The 18,261-nt window shown below is 45.9% G+C and overlaps 1 protein-coding gene across 2 annotated transcripts; it reads right to left on the minus strand.

The window, feature by feature from the left end:
- Window positions 1–596: 596 nt before the first annotated feature.
- Window positions 597–15,991, minus strand: BPGM (bisphosphoglycerate mutase). Of its 2 annotated transcripts, none has more exons than XM_039570651.1 (4): window positions 15,907–15,991; window positions 14,775–14,867; window positions 11,743–12,398; window positions 597–3,828 (listed from the first exon to the last, which is right to left on the minus strand). In XM_039570651.1, the coding sequence occupies exons 3-4, from the start codon at window positions 12,341–12,343 to the stop codon at window positions 3,650–3,652; spliced, it is 780 nt and encodes a 259-aa protein (XP_039426585.1). In that variant the 5' UTR covers window positions 12,344–12,398; window positions 14,775–14,867; window positions 15,907–15,991; the 3' UTR covers window positions 597–3,649. The 2 variants fall into 2 exon arrangements, with proteins under 2 accessions (XP_039426585.1, XP_010402465.1); XM_010404163.4 differs by lacking the exon at window positions 15,907–15,991 and adding an exon at window positions 14,977–15,212.
- Window positions 15,992–18,261: the final 2,270 nt, after the last annotated feature.

Consider the following 18,261-nt stretch of genomic DNA (forward strand, 5'->3'; position numbering starts at 1 on the left):
TGTGCTTTTTTTTTTAAGCCCCGCAGCTGTGTCTTCCCCATTTCTATTTGAATGTTCAACCTTTCTTAGGACTTTTATACTGCCTCCATCATCCCAGCATCCAAGGCTTTCTGTGTGAAGGTCAGCAGTAAGAGGCAGCCCTCAGCAGGCTGGCAGATCCGTGTGCTTGTCGTTGGAGTTACAACTCTGCCTGGCATCCAAGTGCTTTGGAGAGTGGAGGGGTTGGCTTTGTCTCCAGAAGCTACAGCTTTAAGCACACCATCAGAAAGCAATGCTTCTCACTAAAAGGGAAAGCAGGCACAGGAATCAGTAAGCATTTGTTTAGATCCACTGTTCCGGAGCTGAAGTTTGTTGTTCCTAAGTAAATGCCCCCATAGTTTTCAAGGGGTATTTATTGCCTCCAACCCAACTTCTTTACATGTAAATATGAGCAAGTGTTGGCTCCAACACTGTTTTAACCCAATTGACTGCATGATGTGTGATAAACCACTGCTTGAGGAGTTTTGGAACCCTGAAGGACAGTTTTATTCACTTACCAGCCCTGAAAAGGAAACAAAAGAGGATGGGAGTAGAAGGGAAAAAAGACTGAAGCCAAATTAAATTAAATTTCAGGTGAATTTATTGAGTTATAAAGAACCTGCCAGCTCCACCATATTTACAAAGGTTTTCAACAGGATCTAGAGCTATTACTTCTACTGAACCACAAGTTAAAAATGCATAAACCAACCAAATCAACCACATCCATTATGTTAACTGTATAAACACCATTTACCTTACAGGACTTAGAGGCACACTCGAACATAGGGGAAAATGCTTCCCTACCACTGATTTCTAAAGCAAGATTCTTATTTCTCCCTCTGATGTAGCTATGCCTGAAGATCAGGAATCCTTACGCCACTGTTGATGGCAGTTGGTTGCTGCTCTTCAATATAGATGGTTTATGAATCAGGATTTTAATTAAAAGGTTTCTCAGAACTGCAAGGTGTTAAAATAATCTTAAAGAGCACAATGCAATCCCCAGTTGGTTCCATTTGATACTTTTGTGAGGTGTTACTGCTGCCAGATGTGCACATAAAATCCTGTCACCACTTTGGAGCCACAATCCAAGCAAACAAAGTCAAACTTCCCAGAGTTACTACTCACATCCCAAGCAGCACTGTAGAAACACACCTCCTGAAAACATCACACTGGTGTTCTCTTCTTCCTGTCCATGTCTCTCAGAGAATGATTTCAGTCAATTTCATCCATTCAGCTGCAAGAACAAATATTAATGCACCCTAAATTCCCTCATCCACCTGTCCATCCACAGAAGAGATCAAGGATTCTCAGAGAAGGGGAGGAGAGAGCCTATCTCCCAGTTCAGCTGGGTTCATTTCCAAGTATATTGCAGCCACGTGTCACGTCCTGAAGAAGGCCTGCATTACAATTGCACAATGCCAGAGGGATGTGGACATGGCCTGGGTGCCCACACACCTGGATGCACACAGTTCCCACTCACAACAGGTGGCTCTGCTAGTCTTGTTTATGAGTCTACAGTAACATGTGCTTGATATTAAGCTTCACACATCATTTAATGTTTGGGGAGGAATTTATTCACTTGAGTGCCAGTGGCCCCTCTCAGGCCTTTCAGAGGTGAACATTTGCTGATCAGCAATCTAACACTGTAACACTGACTTGTAAGCTATCAACTAAGATTCAGAGTTACTCTAAGCACAGAAAACTAAAACACCAGGAACTAAGTCAGTATCAAATCAAGTAGCAGAGAAGCTGCTAATAGAATTTCAGAAGGGGAAGAAAAAAAAACCAAAACAAACAAAAAACACTGAAGTATCTTTCTTGTACAAAGGAAGAGGAAACCTACCAGCCTGATGTTTAAAAGGGAAACATGTAATTTTGTTCCTACCACAAGGGCTACAAAAAAAAACCATAGAGAAGCCCAAGCACCATTCATGCATGAGAAACTACCTTCTAGCAAGAGGTCTTTTATGGAGTATGCGCTACTCTAATGTGAGCTGGCATCAGACCTGGGAAGTCTTGTTCCACATGTCAGGAAGACTGTCAGAGGCACACCACACTGTCACACTGCTCTCCTCAGAAGAAAAAAACACCCTCCACACTTACAAAGCAAGCTACAGAGCTGCTCACTGCAAAGCAGCAGCTACTCTAGGATTTTAAAACTTTATGATCATATCAAAGAAATTCTCATCAACATTGAGATTTGTAGCTGGGCCATGCTGAGAACACATTCAGCTCAAGCAGCACACACACAAGTGTCACCCATGTTGATATCCAAGGTCAGAATCAAATGCTCAGGTGTTGGGACAGGGGCTCAGATGTAAACTTTAGTAACAGTTTCATATTTGCAGGTAAGATTAAGAGCAAGTCTTCAAAAGTGGAATTACCCTGACGCTTGTGTACATAAAGAGAACATGAGACTGCCACACATGCTACACTACATCCAACCACGGGGTGAACTGGGCAAATCCAGTGCCAAACAACAGCAAGGCCACACTCAGCAGGAATCAAGCTATGATTGTGAGGAGAGGTTTACAGGAGAACACTTTCAGGCGTGGCAGAATGTCCTTCCTTGGCAGCAGGACGGCTGAATGAGCTGCACCCAGCAACACTTCTGACACGCTTCATGCATCTCTTCCAGCCCTTTGGAGAATGTGATACAGATAATGCCACAGTAATGTTACTGCAGAACACATTTATCAAGATACCTTTGCAACTCAGGAAAGCTTAGAGGGGTTTTTCCTATGTCACTTTTGCTGAGGTTAGCAGGAATTATCCTAGAAACTTGACTAAGGGATGATCAAACCTCCAGTACATGTTACCAAAGTGTTTCAAAGGTACTCAGGTCCCTCACCAAGAGCTACATGATAATTTAAACACTGAGCAGAAAACCTTTGTGCTTCTTCCGTGGACTAAAGTCTGACTTAAATCCTATTACTGCAAGCCAGCAAAATGCAGGGATGCTAGGCTTTGCAAAGATGGTGGAGGAAAAGGGATTCCATCTAGATTCCTTAAAAACAGAATACACTGTAATAAAAGACAACTGTGACAACTCTAGTAGTTGTCTCTACAAATTCTCTGAACCATGAACTGGCCACAGAAGACTCAAAATACCAAAGGCAGAGAGCTGTCCAGCTGGAAGTGTTCTGAAAGACTGCAGGAAATCCATCAAGAACAAACTGACATGGCTATTGACACAGAAGAATCGTAGCTGATAACAGAGTTATCTGGTTCCATTTTATCAGTGAGAGTTTTAGTGCCTGTAACAACTTGGACTTAGTCCAGTAAGCTGGTGCTTTTCTCCTTAACAGATTAGGACTGGTTGTTGGCAATAACACATCCCTTTATTTCTCTACTGGGCCATCCTCAGTGGTGGATGTGGGGCAGACTGCCCTGCAAGCTTCCATTACCTGAATCATCTCCTTCCTTTTCCAGTATCGAAAACCTCACACTGCTATCTAAATTCCAGTTTCTGAAAAGGCAGAGGGTTAAACTACCAACCTGAGACTCAACAATTGTCCCTTCCAATTATTTAGTGCTTGAAATTGAGACATTCACACAGTGCAACCTAGCAGTCATACACACATCGTCACTTACTACCACACTGAACACAGCTGTGTTACACAGTGGGATTTTACTTCTCAGCAGATTTTACTTTCCCTTGATCTTCCACTTTTTTGATGGCAGCTTGGATAGCTTCTTGATCACCCAGAAACTGGTGAGGGCCCAGAGGGTGCAAATTCTCATCAAGTTCAAGAAGTATGGGCACACCAGTGGGGAGGGTAACATTGATGATGTCCTCATCGGAGATGCCTGCCAAAGAAAAACAAAACAGAGTTATACCTACAGCTTCCTCATTGCCTACTGCCTTGTTTCTGAGGTTATCAGTCTTAAAACAGTCAAGGACACATTCCAGCCTCCATCAACACCACCAGCCACTCAAGGGTCAATTCCCAGCTAGGCCACAGCTTGGTAAGTGCTTTAGGAACAGCTGAAGGAGAGAATTCCCATCGAGGTGAAGACAGTTTCTTCACTTCTGCAGCCTACACATGTGAAATAAACAGGAAGGGATTGCCCTGGAGACTATACTGTTCCTTTAAGACAGGACACAGAGCACAATAGGTTCCCCCCCATAATTTCCCAAGTCACACATCACAGAAGATGATGAGAGTCCACATGTGCTACTCCAACATGAAACAACCTCTGCTGAGCAGCCAACACAGGCTCTTGAAAAAGGTGGGATAACAAGGTTAATCTTTCTCTTACATTTTCTGTGCAACTCTTCTCACACAAACTGTCACAAAAATCAGTATGTAATTCTTCTTGTGTGAGAATCACTCTTGACCCACATCTGATTTCTCATAAGCAAGTTTATAGCAGGGCCCACAGTACTGTTCTCAGAATTACTACATACAGCATATTAATTTCCACTTTCAAACGAGGGGAACGGGAAGAAAAAGGAGGCAGAAAGTAAATTTGTACAGCTTAGAGCATGTTTCTTTTTTCCACTTAACTAAAGGAATGTGTACCTGGAAACAAAGTTTATTTTATGCTGATGTGTAATTAACACATTCTGGGTCTCTCACCTCAATGAAATTGCTGGTTATTTTTATATCAAACACACATCCAAAGCCTCCAAGAGCATTTCAAGACCAAACATCCTAGTAAAGTTTCCACACAAGGTCTAAATAGTTACATTAAAAGCAGTGACTGCAAAATCATTATCCCTCAAAAAAAAAAAAAAAAAAAAATCAGGCAAAAGAAAGCTAGTGTCATTGGGAACGTCAAGATTGCTTTTTCCCTCCCTTTTTTAGAAGCACTGGGGTCACAGCAGCAGCCTGCTATTGTGAAGCGGGGCAGCTTTGAGTAATTCACACTTGGAAAATGCACACAACCAAGCTTCTAAAGTGATGATACCATGTAAACTAGACCTAGGTGCACCCAGCAAACATCCTCCTGAGCAGCTGACAAAACAGATGGTCCTCAGGACACATGGGTATAAATTCACCAGTGATTTTCACATTAAGTAGAAAAGCAGAGCCAGCATATTAACAGGAAAACACACACGAGTCAAGCAACTCAGCAACAGTGGGGTGACAACAGGTCAGACAAAACAGAACTACTCATGAGGTGAGGATCATATGTCCCTGCCCAGAGACTACACCAGCACCCAACTTCGGCAGTGACCTATTCTTGCTTTGTGCTCAGCACTTGGGTGAGCCCTAAGTTTCAGAAGGGCATGGAGCACCACAAAGAAACCCTCACAAGAAACCTAGACCGTGTTACACATTCAGCATCAGTCCATTGAAACAAGTCACACTCAGCTTAAGCAATTCTTGCATACAAAGGGACAAATAATTCACCTGGTGTAAGCCACAGAATCAGACCTACAGGGGAAAAAAAACCTCAAAGAGTACTTGAAATTTAAAAACAGCACAGAAGTGAACAGGAAAAATACTGCATCCATTCACCAAGCACAAGCGCTGTTCTCATGGACTTTTGTTTGCAAAACAAGCAGCCAAGCTGCCCGAGCTCTTATTTCAAGGATTCTTAAACATTAGATTTTAACAACACCCACATCACCACGTACGTCCCCAGAGAATCTGTGCCTAGGAAGTGTTCTACCCACCTCCTAAATTCAGTCTCCCAGACTAAACCATGCATATATACACAAAGCAGATGAAGTCATGCAGGAGAGTTTAGGCAAACCACATAATGTGGTCAGGAGACATGATATTTAAACGTTTCCTCTGGAGATGGATTAAACAAAACTAGCTGTAGCTACATGAATTCAGAAATGCATTTTACTGTTTTTACAGAACACAAAGTGACCACAATGTCAACTAGTATTGATTTATGAAGCAAAACAGTGCAGTCTAGGATAAACACACAGCAGCAAACATGATGGTTTCTCCTCGGGACTCTTCATCATACAGAAGTGTTGCCCCACAGCCACAAGTCTGGAAACACAAGCTGAAGTCAGATGAAAATCCTAGAGGAACAACAGTGTTCTGTTGCTGTGTATGGTATTTGTGTTCTTCAGGCAGCAAGAAGCTGAGCAGGCTGGTCACACAAGCTCTTTGGTTGCAGGGAGAGCTCACCAGAACACACCCCAGCCAGCAGGCCAGGAGGACAGCAAAGAGATCATGCCCTGCAGTTGCAATGGCTGGAGTGTGAGCTGACTGCTATCCAGTTACTCCATGTGCTGTAATTATAACCAGCTGACCTTTTCCTGTGCCCCATCCAAGCTGGCCTGAGTCACAACCCAGCCTATAGCACAGGGAAGAAGGGTGAAATCAGGGCAAGATCTCTACTGCTGACTACAAGGTGCAATGGTAAACAAGACCACTGAAGAAGCAACACTCTTCCCTCCAGTTGAATACCAAAGCCTGGGTCTCAGCACTGCTGAAGTACTGTGCTGCTGGAAGCAGTCTTTACCCAAGAAGGCTTAAACCCCAGTTCTACCTACTTACAGTCATGAGAACCCACAGACACTACAGAAGTACTCAGGATGACTTCCTCAGGACCCCAGATCAAATGCTGACCAGGCACCTACATTCCTCAAGTGGACATCTCCCCTGCTCTATCCTGAGAGCATTGTCCCTTAGCTGTATAGCAGGAAGCAGTCAGGTACATGAACACGATAATAATTTGGTACAGCACTTGTTACAAAAAAGACCTTTAAAAATCACATTCAGAATTCTTTCCCAGCTCATTTACCATCCATTTAACTGAACTGGGTAACCAAACACACAAACTGGAAGTTCATCCAGGCAAGCTTAAGAATTCACCTTCATGTGGTAGCCCATGGAGAGTTTTGAAATATTTGTACCTTGCAAAGTCCTGCAGAGACAAACCCCACTGATTTTGAGCACCTACAGCACTTTTACAAGGGCTGGTTCAGCTTCCCCTTCCCTTTCACCTGTTTTTACCAAGTTCCTCCCTTCTATTCTTATGGTCAGAGGAACCCAACACCCACAAGAGCTATTGAGAATAACTACAGCCCTCCTCCCCTGCATGTCAACTGCACTTGAGGCCAGATGATTCATCCAATAAAAGATCATACACGAGATCAAATGCATAAATTCAGCCACAAAAGCTTGTTTAATACTGGTGCTTTGTAATTGAGTTCTAAATCAGATCATAGCATCCTTGCCACATGCTTAATGAAAATACTAAAGCTTTAGCCTAGTAAGTTAAATATTCAGAGCCACTTTCTGCCCTCCCTGCAGGCTGACTGAAGATCTAACTTCAACAGGGTAGAGGAGGGAAATGAGCACAGTGTTAGAATCTGGTGTTTGATCTTGACAGAATGTTATCTTGCTGTGCAAAGTCTAAGGAAAGAAAGATGGGTGGGCTACAACCATGGTTGTAGCATACCATCTACATTTGTTTCACTCATGCCTGCCAAGATTTTCTATGTCTGTATTACACTTGCACAGCCAGGCTTTAGTAGTAGGGGGCTACGGCAAAAAAGAACTGTGGTGGGTTGACCTTGGCTGGACACCAGGTGCCCACCAAGCTGCTCTATCACTCCCATCCTCAGCACAGTGGGTGGGGAGAAAAGATGAAAAAATAATGTATGCATCAAGATAAAGGCAGTTTACTAAAGCACAAGTAGAGGCCAAGCACAGAAACAAAGAAAAACACAGGATTTATTCTCTATTTCCCATCGGCCAGCAATGTCCAGTCACTAATTAGGGCTTCAGTATGCAGAGCTATTGCTCCAATGCCATTACAAACATCCTTCCTCCTTTCCCTTAGCCTTTACCGCTGAGCAGACATCATAAAGGGTAAGGAATATCCCTTTGGTCAGTTTGGGTCAGCTCTCCTGGCTACATCCCCTCCCAAGAGCTTGCCCAGCCCCAGCCTGTTTGGGGACAATGTTGGTGAGGCAGCCCTGATGCTGCAGGAGCACTGCTCAGCAGTGGCCATAACACAGGCCAAGGTAACTTGCAGTAAGGCCCAACAAGCTCACAAGAAATAAGCAGCAGGAGCACTGAGCAAAGACTGGGGAAAATGACAGGGAGAGCAAGACCATCTCATTTCAGGAGCACTGAGTTGTTAGGTCACAAGCTGTTTCCTGCAACTGCACTCAGACACCACACTCACAGAAGCAGTATTTCCTTAAGAAGGTTAAGCAGCTAAATCAATGAAATAATCCTATTAAGGAGCCCTCAGCACAATCCACACCAGGTGCCACAATGTGCAGCTCCAACATGTAAACTACTGGAATACTGTAACTGCACACTCAGAGTGATGCAAGAAAGTAACATCCTGAGGGTACTGCTCTCCCTGCTCACCAGGTCACAAAACCAGCAGGAGGCTTTCAGTCACCACTGCCTGCAAGCCCAGTCCCAGAGATCTGTCCCAGCCCTGTGACAACCCAACAAGACCAGGGAGTACAACATCTGTATCTTCAAGAGGCCAGGAAACTCCTATCCTCCAGTTTCAACCCTGAGCATGACAAGGCTCAGTGACCACCACACCACATGCAAGAGGTGACAACCTTTCAACAGGTTGGAAACTCTAGAATCAGGCCTTCCACAAGGCCCTGTTTTGAGGTACTCAACACCAGTCCCCAGGGTTAAATGGCTGGGAAGAAAGAAAAGACAGCCCATCAATCCTTCTGCCAGTCATCTGGTAAATCAGTCCATTGGACTTGGTCTCCAATCAGCACTTCAACAGAAACAGGGCAAGGTGGTCTCAAGTGTTACACGAATGTCTTCATAAAAGGACACTGTCAAGAGGATTCCAACATGAAGCACTGGTTATTAGTTAAAGAGAAAAGTATCCTCCCCCAAAGAACTGAGAAAAGTCATCTGCAAATAGATCCTGTGCATCCAGGATGTTTATTTAGCATGGCAGATCCTATGGACATTTCACACACATTAACAAGGTCCATTCTGTGTAAAGAGAAAACAAGAACAAAACCCAAACCCACAATCAAAGCCTTTTGTGCATGATACTGTTGCTCCAACGACTGCATGCAAGTAGAAAGCAGAACTACATTTCCAGCTCTTTACCAATTACTCAGAACAAGGAAAACACAGAGATTCAGAGAATTGCAGTCCTGTTTCAAGAAAATACCTCCTTGAAATAGTAACTTCAAGGAATACTCTGTAGTGTTTTAGAAAAAAAAAATCAAATTACACTGAAACAATTAGAATTGTTTCATCAGAACCAACAGAATGAAAACATTCATATTTGCTGCCATTTAAAGTTTGAGCTACATCTTCCAAGATCAAGTTAACACCATGACTAAGACATCCAAGCAGCCATGCAAGATTGCTGCTTGAGGCATTTGGAGCCCAGTTTTCAAAATGCCAAGCAAAAAATAAAAAGCTCCAGCTAAGCTAGAGGGGCTTAGAAAACTCCACTCAAGTGCAGGACACTCTAAGCTTACAAAAAAAAAATCCACAGAAACACAGCCCATCTCACAATGGGTGCTATAAATACAGTAGACTGGCAAACTTTAAGCACTGTTAAATCAGGTCCAACTCTAGCAGGGATGCAGAGCAACTCACAACCTTTCAGGAGAGAAAGGGACAGTCAGCAATGCAGACAAGGAACCTCTTAGATCCAGCTAGATTTAGGCCGGGGGGGGGGAACCAAAAATAAAACAACAAAGGCAGACTGCAATACCAGGTATCTCTGAGCTCTGTTCATGCTACCCTTCAGGCCAGTTCTTCAGAAATCCAATCTCTACTATATAAAGGGCAGGAGAGCCAGCAGGTTCCTATGTGGGAGCTGGAGTAGTCCACAGATGTTCCCTGGTCAACAGAACTAGATCCTGTGCCAAGGATTCCTCACATTTCCCTATGTAAGCATATGCTGGGAGGGTCAAGGTATACTGCAAGACAAAGGATAGCTTTATTTTATTTTGGCTGAGTAGGGGCAGTCCTGGAAGAGTTACACAGAGATAGCAATTGTCCCAAAGAAAAGTTCTGCAGCACTGTTCCTCTCTAATCTCAATGCAGCAAGAAGTTCAGCCATACTAAATGCAAAGTAACCCCTCCCAGCCCCTGGGCAGGCCTGCACAGAAGGTGGCCCAGGGTCTCTGCTGGAAGCTACATTCAGCTGTCATCATCTCGCCCCCAAAGGGCTTGGCCAGCATGGCTTCATGGAACTGGTTCAGTTCTTGGGAGGCAGGGGAGTCACCACAGTTGCAGATCCCTCTTCCCCTTTTTCCTTTATCACTTCACACAGTGTGGACAACCACTCGGACCACATCATGGAACTGACTGAACCAGCCATTCCTCCTTCATCCAAGCAGTGATCTGCAGCCCAGGATTCACAGCCTCCCTAGCTCCAGAAGCCACTTGTACCTGCTTATTTCCCAGGCTTCTGACTCCTGATGTCCTGACTGTTCCAGCATGGGCAAATGCAAAAAGTATTCAGCAGGCAGAGCCACAGAACAGAGGATTTTATAACTAAGAAAAAACCTGAGTGGACACAATCCAGTCTGTGCATATTTCTAACTACAACTGTAGTAGGCTGCATTCACGCATATATAATCACTAAATTCTGCTCAACCCACAAAGAAATTAATACAGTTCGACTTCCAGTTTAGGATGGCCTGGAAGCCAGGAGATGAAAGAAGAAGGGAAGGAAGAATCTAACAATGAAAAGGATGTTTTTTATTGTTAAGTCCCAAATAAGTCCTTTCCAAGACCAGTTCTGGGATTTCCAGCCCAGGAAAGACCTGTTGGAGCAGGACCAGAGGAGGGCCACAAAAATGAGCAGAGGGATGGAGCACATCTCCTGTGAGGAAAGGCTGAGTTGGGGCTGTTCAGCTTGGAGAAGAGAAGGTTCCAGAGGGCCTCTAAGAAAGATGGAAACAGACTTTTTAGCAGGGCCTATTGCAATAGGACAAGGGGGGATGGTTTTAATCTAAAAGAAGATAGTTTCAGACTAGACATAAGAAAGAAAATTTCTATGATGAGGCTAGTAAAACACTGGAACATGTTGCACAAAGAGGCAGCAGATATCCCATTCCTGGCAACATTCATGGCCAGGTTGAACAGGGCCCTGAACAACCTGATCTAGTTGAAGATGTGCCTGCTCATTGCAGGGGGACTGGACTAGATGGCCTTTACAAGATATCTCCCAACACAAGCCATTCTGTCATAAATAAACCTTATGCTAAGCTACCAACTTGGCTGTTTATTGGGATGCATTTTCTATATTGGAATATGCTACAGTATCTCCACAAGCTTTAGCAAGTGCCTACTCTCTGCAGAAACACCTCTGTCACATAACTTTTAAGCAAAAAATTATCAGGGTGACCCACCAGGGTAAAATTAAGAACATCTTCCACAACCCAAGTCAAGCACTTTTATTCCGCTGTGTTACAGCAATGCTTTTTCAGTGAAGAGATGATTAGTTCAAACCTCACAAAGCAGCTGAAAAAATCCAAAAATAATTTGAGCCTGCAGAGTTTTTGCCTATCTAAACCAACCACAAAGTTGGTTTAGAATACAGGTTTAAAATGTACAGTGAGAAATAAAATGGAAGTGTCTGCCCCCTTTCTTAACTACATTAACCTAATTCTCTCCCCTTTCCACATCTCTCAGTTTGATTCCTTGACCAACTTTTTACTTTCTCCTTGGAGACCACAGACATTATTAACTTGCCCAGGTAAGTAATATACACCATAGAACAAGACATAAAGCTCCAAGCCATTGAGTAAGGAGGAGAGCAAAAGGCTAAAACAAAGACCCTTACCTTCCACATGCTTCAGCAATGCCCTGCTGCTGTTCCCATGAGCAGAGATAAGAATCATTTTGCCACTTTTCAGTTCTGGCACTATCTTTTCATTCCAATAGGGAAGGAGTCTGTCAAGCACATCTTTGAGACTTTCAGCCTTTGGGAGATTATCCTGGGAGACATCGCTGCATTTATAGCGGCGATCGTTGTAGATCTCTTCGTAGTAGGGGTGAGATTCAGAGATGGGAGGCGGGGTAACATCGTAGCTTCTCCTCCAGATTTTCACTTGCTCCTCACCGTGATTCAGAGCCATCTCTGCTCTGTTGAGCCCGATCAGGGCTCCATAGTGACGCTCATTCAGCCGCCAGGAGCTCTGAATGGGGACCCACTCTTGGCCCATCTCTTCCAGGATAAGCCAGGCAGTCTGGATGGAGCGGCTCAGCACAGAGGTGAAGACGAGGTCAAACTCGAAGCCCAGGGCTTTGAGGTGTTTGCCACAGTTCTGAGCTTCCTTTATCCCATCACTGCTCAGCTTCTGGTCCACCCAGCTGCAGAAGCGATTCTCCTTGGTCCAGGCTCCTTCCCCATGTCTTAGGAGAACGAGCCTATACTTTGCCATTTTGGTTGCAGCTTAGCACAGATGGCAGCTGGTGTGGCATCTAATAGTGATACATCTGGACAAAGACATGAGACAGACACATCAAACATCCCACAGATAATGCATTACAAACAGCAATATGGCAGTAAAAAGTAAACAACTATCAGAATAAAAACAACCAAAGAAACAAGTGTCTGCTGAGTGTGATTTTACAATCAAGAGTGGGAGGAATTCCAAACCAGGAGATGTGGGAAGGAAAAGTGCCATCCTTCACCCAGCTTGTTGCAACTAGCCCACTTTAAACAATTGATTAGGAGCAGATTTGGATAAGCTACTCCAGCCTACAGGTTTCCCTCAAGTGCTTAAACAGAGCTTCACTCAGTATCACAGGCTCCCAGAGAAGCAGATCTCTCTCACTGGGGAACTCTGAGGTGCCACACATAGCTCGAGCCCTTAAGGGCTGTCCAGATCCTCACTGCACCAAGGGAATGCAGGCACAGACAGCAGCTGTGGCCCTCAACCAGAGGAACTGGAGAGTGGCACCACAGAACTGGAACTGGCAGCACACAGAACCTTATCGGCTTTTCTCAAAGGAGATGTCAACATAGTCACACTCTGCATAATTTCCTCATATCCCCATCCTGTCCTGCTAATTATGCCAGTCTATGCTTGATCTTTTCTCCAGGCCACCTCCTCCATCATTCCTCCACACTCAAGTGTCACAATACAGATACTCTGGGTGCAATGTACAACTAGTGAGTCCTCATTTCACTCAATCACACATTATCTCATCCTCTTCCTGACTTTCAAGTCTGTTTTTCCTCTCTTGTCTGCGAATTACAATGCCAGATTCTTAGGCACCAGGATTAACGCTTTTACTTTTGGAGTGGGCACAAAAAGCCTATTGTGTCCTCATTAAGTCAGACAGCTACACATTCACAAAGTCAAACAGTACCTTTCTCCTCCTTCTTGACCAAGCAGCATCACCTCTGGATTGTCTTTAATGGGAGAGACATTTTGACCATACACCTAAGGGTCTGCCAAGGTGGTCAAAGATCTGCTAGCAGACAATGGGATGCCTGAAAGGTCCATCTAACACAGGACTGCAACTCTGAAGGCCCCACCTGACCCCTCTGACCTGAGACAGTGTCTAGATGGCAATGAAAAGAGCAGGGGAAAAAATACAAAAATACAACTCTGCACTGGGGGGACTACTGCACACCAGATGAATATTAAGTGCTCTCAAAACCATGGGCAGTGGGAGACTGAGCTCTGATTTCTGCACACCCAACCTTGGGCTAGATTTCCATAAGAAACACACTTAAGGGAGCTCCCGTCATCTCAAATCAGTTGGAGCTGCTTCAATCACACTCCAAGCGTCTCAAATTCAGGCCCACTGTGACCCTGAATTAGGTCAGCAGGATGGGATAGGCCCGTGCATTCTGGGTTTTGGGAAACACCCAGCACAATACCAGCATTCATTTTTCCAGACTTTCAAAAAAAAGTGTCTAGGAAAGTTGAATTCATTAACAGACTCAGGAATCTGATCTTGCTTGTAACAGCAGCCTCTAATTCCACGTTAAGACAGAGTATACATCACACAAGGGCACTGTGCAAAACCTCCTCAGCTCTAACTTCTGCCTAAAGGCACAGCTCAGGATTAAAAAGCCTTTGAGGACTGAGATTTTTAGAGAATATCAGGAGGTATTGTTTGACACACAACAGACAGTTGATAAATACAAAAGGAAGTCTTATTTCAGGCAAAGGCAGGCTGAGATTTGTGCATGGCAAGGAACACCTCAGACAAAATCCCCTGCATGGTCCACTTTTTCCACTCCAAATAATCAGTTGCACATTAAGCAAAGAAATCAGCTACTGCTAGGATTCAGGTGTCATGGCACATCAGATACAAAACTAAACTACACCCTTTAAGATCCTAGGTGTATAACAAAAACAAGGATTTAATAGCATTTCCACCTGAAGCAACTGGTCCTTCCTGAACATACCACAGATACAATTAAAAAATTGCAGTGTGTTCACAGCATGAACTACTACACACAAAACAGCTCCACAGAAATCTCTATCTCTGCAGACACCTCATTACCCAGATTAACTGATTCTATTATCCACAGGAATAGATTACATAATTTACAAAACCAAATTAAGACCAAACAATAGGGGTGATGCACCTCTTTGCAAAAGTTTCGTTGGTACTTTTAGCCAAAAACACTAAAAAATTTAGTTAGTGTAAAAGACACACTTACACAAAGACCAAATATCATCTGGGTGCCATAGACTCCAGCTCACTTACATAAAACATTAGGCAGAAGCACAATTCTCAAACAAATTTAGGACGAACTAGCAGTCACAGGGTTGTTTAAATATCAGTCCACTTCTGGAAGCATTTAAACTAGAAAGCCTTAGAGCACCACATGGAAATAATCCTACTCACCTTTCCTACAGCAAAGGAACAACCTACACAAATCCCAGCACAGACTCGAGAGCTGCTTTATACAGAGGCCACCACACACGCTTGGCTGGTTACCTGCAGGGAAAGAATAAACATCGAGTGCTCACAGAAAGAACCCACAAGTGCAAATGGCCATGCCAGCCACCATTTGCTCTCAAAGCTGTTCAAGAAATAGAGCACATACCCCTCGTATGGACTGGGAAAGCTACCAAATGCCTTCTCCCAAAAAAAGATGCCAACGCACAGCTCCTGCATTTCCAACAAGGGAAAGTTTCACGTCTCCCACATGCCCTGGGATATCATTTGCACCCTAAGATTTGTTTAGGCTGCAATTACCATAGCTCTAGTGTGCAAAAATCTACCAAAAGCTCTGGGACACCGTGGAGGATATGGACGGCAGACTTGGACCCAGCACAGAGGCACTGGAACAGGTTGTCCAGAGAAGCTGAAGATGCCCCATCGCTAGAGGTGCTCAAGGCCAGGCTGGTTGGAGCCCTGAGCAACGTGGTCTAGTGGCAGGTGTCGCTGCCCATGGCAGGGGGGTTGGAGCTAGACAGCCTTTAAGGTCCCTTCCAACCCAAACCACTCTGCGGTTCACTCTGTGAGAGAGCAGAAACCCAGAGCCCCAGCACTGGAGAGCAGCACACGGTGCTCAGAATAACATCTTACACCGGCAGAGTTCTCGGCCAAGCACAATTTTAAGGTCTAATACCAGAGGCGGTCATTTCCAAGGCTCCTGCTCCAGCCGGGACAAGCTCCCCTGCTCATCCCTTTTATAAGGCGTCCCTGTGCCGAGCACCTGCGTGTCCCAGCCCTCCCCGAGCACGGAGGCTCGGCCAGAAGTAGGGCAGCACCTCCCGGACACGCGCAAACACCCGCGGCTGCCGGCGACTCGCACACAAACACGAACAGAGCCCCGGGCACGCAAACGTGTGCGGAGCCTCGCAGCCACGGCCCCCTCGGGAAGCCGCCGCTTGCCAGGGGGACAACACCGCCATCCCTCCCCGGAGCGCCGGAACAGCCCCGCCGGGAGAGCCCCCCCGAGCCCAGGGCCGCTCCACCCCGTCCCCCACGGCCGCTACCCGCGCCCCGACCCGGAGCTCCCGGGAATTACCGGGCTAAAGCCGCGCCGCCTCACGGGGAGCGCCGCAGCCGCCGCCGGGCCGGGCGAGGGGCGGACCGCGCGTCTTATTGCGGCCGCGGCGCCTCCGCGCCCCCGAGAGGGGCGCATCCTGATTGGCCGGCCGGGCCGATGGGCAGCGGCCTCGGCCAATGAGCGCGGGGCGGGGCGGTGACGCGGTGTCCCCGAGCGCGCGGGGCCCGCGCCCAGCCCGGCACCGCCGGCGCTGCCGTGCCCGCGCGGGGCTCGGGGATGCTGCGGCCATCCCGCCCCTCCTCCCGGGAATCCCGGCCTCCCGGCCGCCCGGAGAGGGCCGATTGGCCGCCAGGGATCGCAGCAGAGATGCCGGCTCCCCCCCCCCGCGGGTCTGGGCACGCAGGCGGCGCTTTGTGAAACGGGGAAACGGGGTCGCGCAGATGCGCGCAGAACACGACCGGAGGCATCCAAACCTCTGGCTGCTCCCGAAACCACCCTCGGACCGCCTAACTCAGATGGGCTCCGCTCCTCCCGAGCCGCGGCTGCCCTGGGCCTCAGCCCGGCTCCCGGGCACCTCCTGCTCCTTCCCACTGCCCTGGCGGGCACTGCGGCAGCGGAGGGCGGGAGGGAGGGAGGGATGGCCCGTCCGGCGCGTCAGGGAAGAGGCGAAGGAAGGCGCTGGGCTGCCCGCAGCCCCTGGATCCTGCCCGCTCCCCTGGCCAGCCTCCTCCGTCCCAAGGAAAGAGCCGTGGGCTGCCGACCAACACGCCCTCGCTCGCTCCCAGGCATTGAGGAGACCGGGCACAGTCAGACGGGGACTTTTCTCAGGCAGGGCTCACTTTTTCTTCCCGCTTTAGGACCTTGTGGTTCTGGTGAAAAGCAAGGGTCCAAAATCTCATTACTCATAATGAAATCAGCAGCCAAAAAAATAAATAACTAAAAGTGAGTCTTCCTAAGGATCATGCAGCTAGGTCATTTCCACAGGCTGTAATCCCAATCTAAAATAATTAAAAACAAAAACAAGTGGGTGGAGCAGCTCTGGCTTGAAACAAGAGGGAAGTGGTGTGGGAAGATGGTGTCCTTTAGTGCTTCTATTGCCATAGGTCTGATTTTATTTTTAAAAAGAAGCAGAGCATGTCTTTCATACCCCATCAGAGCCGCATTTTCTTCTCTAAATGCTTACCCTTGAACAGCCACAAGATAAATCTTAAAGGGCCACAAACTGGATGTACACAAAATGTGCTCTATCATCCTCCCTACAGGGGATAGAGGTGATCTTCCCTCTTTAATAAGTTAAAAAGATAGTGCATGAAAATAAAAAATGGGGGATTCAGATTCTGATAGGAAAAAGTGTCATGAGTAAATTTAAGAAAATTTGGGACAGAGGTATTAATATAATGTCTCTTAATATGCTGTGAGGAGAAATTGTGTCTAATTTTACATTTATAGGGATTAGATCCTAAAATGTCAGTGGGAAAGAAGGATGAGCCAGATGAAATACTGCTTTGCTAGGCTCACAGTGTAGTAAAAGTGGTCAAGGCTGCTGGTGAGTAGCATCCTGCACCTCTTTGGTGGTTACTGCACTGACTTTGTTCCTCATTTATTTGGGAAGCTCTAGAAAGCATTCTGCATCTCAGGGAGAATACTTTCAATGCCTTTCCTGATAGAGCTATCCCTGACCTCATCACAGAATGGCAATAAAATCTGCTGCTTCTGCAGAATATTTCTACTGGATGTGCATTGTACTTAACAGTTACACATAAAATCCTTTTCACCTCATCCACCAACTTTAATATTAACAACTACCTTTCATTTCTGTCAACTTTGTCTAAGCCAGAACTTGCAGTATAAACCCAGTTCAGCCTATGTAATCAAAGCAATACTCAAGTTCACTGTGTAGAAGAGTCTGATTTGCCACACATCAGCTCGAACTGGTGAAGAGAATTGCTCCCACATCCCCCTGCATGACCACACATGTGCAGTCACCCTGCCTTCAGGCAAAGTGGTCAGTTGACTTTGTAAGGAAAAGAAGCAAAGTTCCTAGAGACAGAAGGAAAAATACCTGTTGTTGAATATCAGCACTATGTGTATTGGCTGTATGTCAATCATTAAGAATACAATTAACAGAAAGAAACATTCTATGCCAATATGCAGTCGTAACTATAAGTGAGTAGACAGTAACCCATGCCACAATTCAGAACCTCTATGGCCATTAAATACAGATTTTTGTCTCCTTTAGTCTTTAAGCAAGAGCACTTCATCAGCATGGCAAAAACAGCCTGATGACTTTGATTCACATTTCAAACTATCCAAGGAGAGAGAGTCAAAGCCATGTCCCTGTGCGTGACTTCTTGCAGACAGCTACACTCACTT

Source organism: Corvus cornix, chromosome 1A, assembly GCF_000738735.6.
Source record: "Corvus cornix cornix isolate S_Up_H32 chromosome 1A, ASM73873v5, whole genome shotgun sequence".
NCBI classification, from domain to species: domain Eukaryota; kingdom Metazoa; phylum Chordata; class Aves; order Passeriformes; family Corvidae; genus Corvus; species Corvus cornix.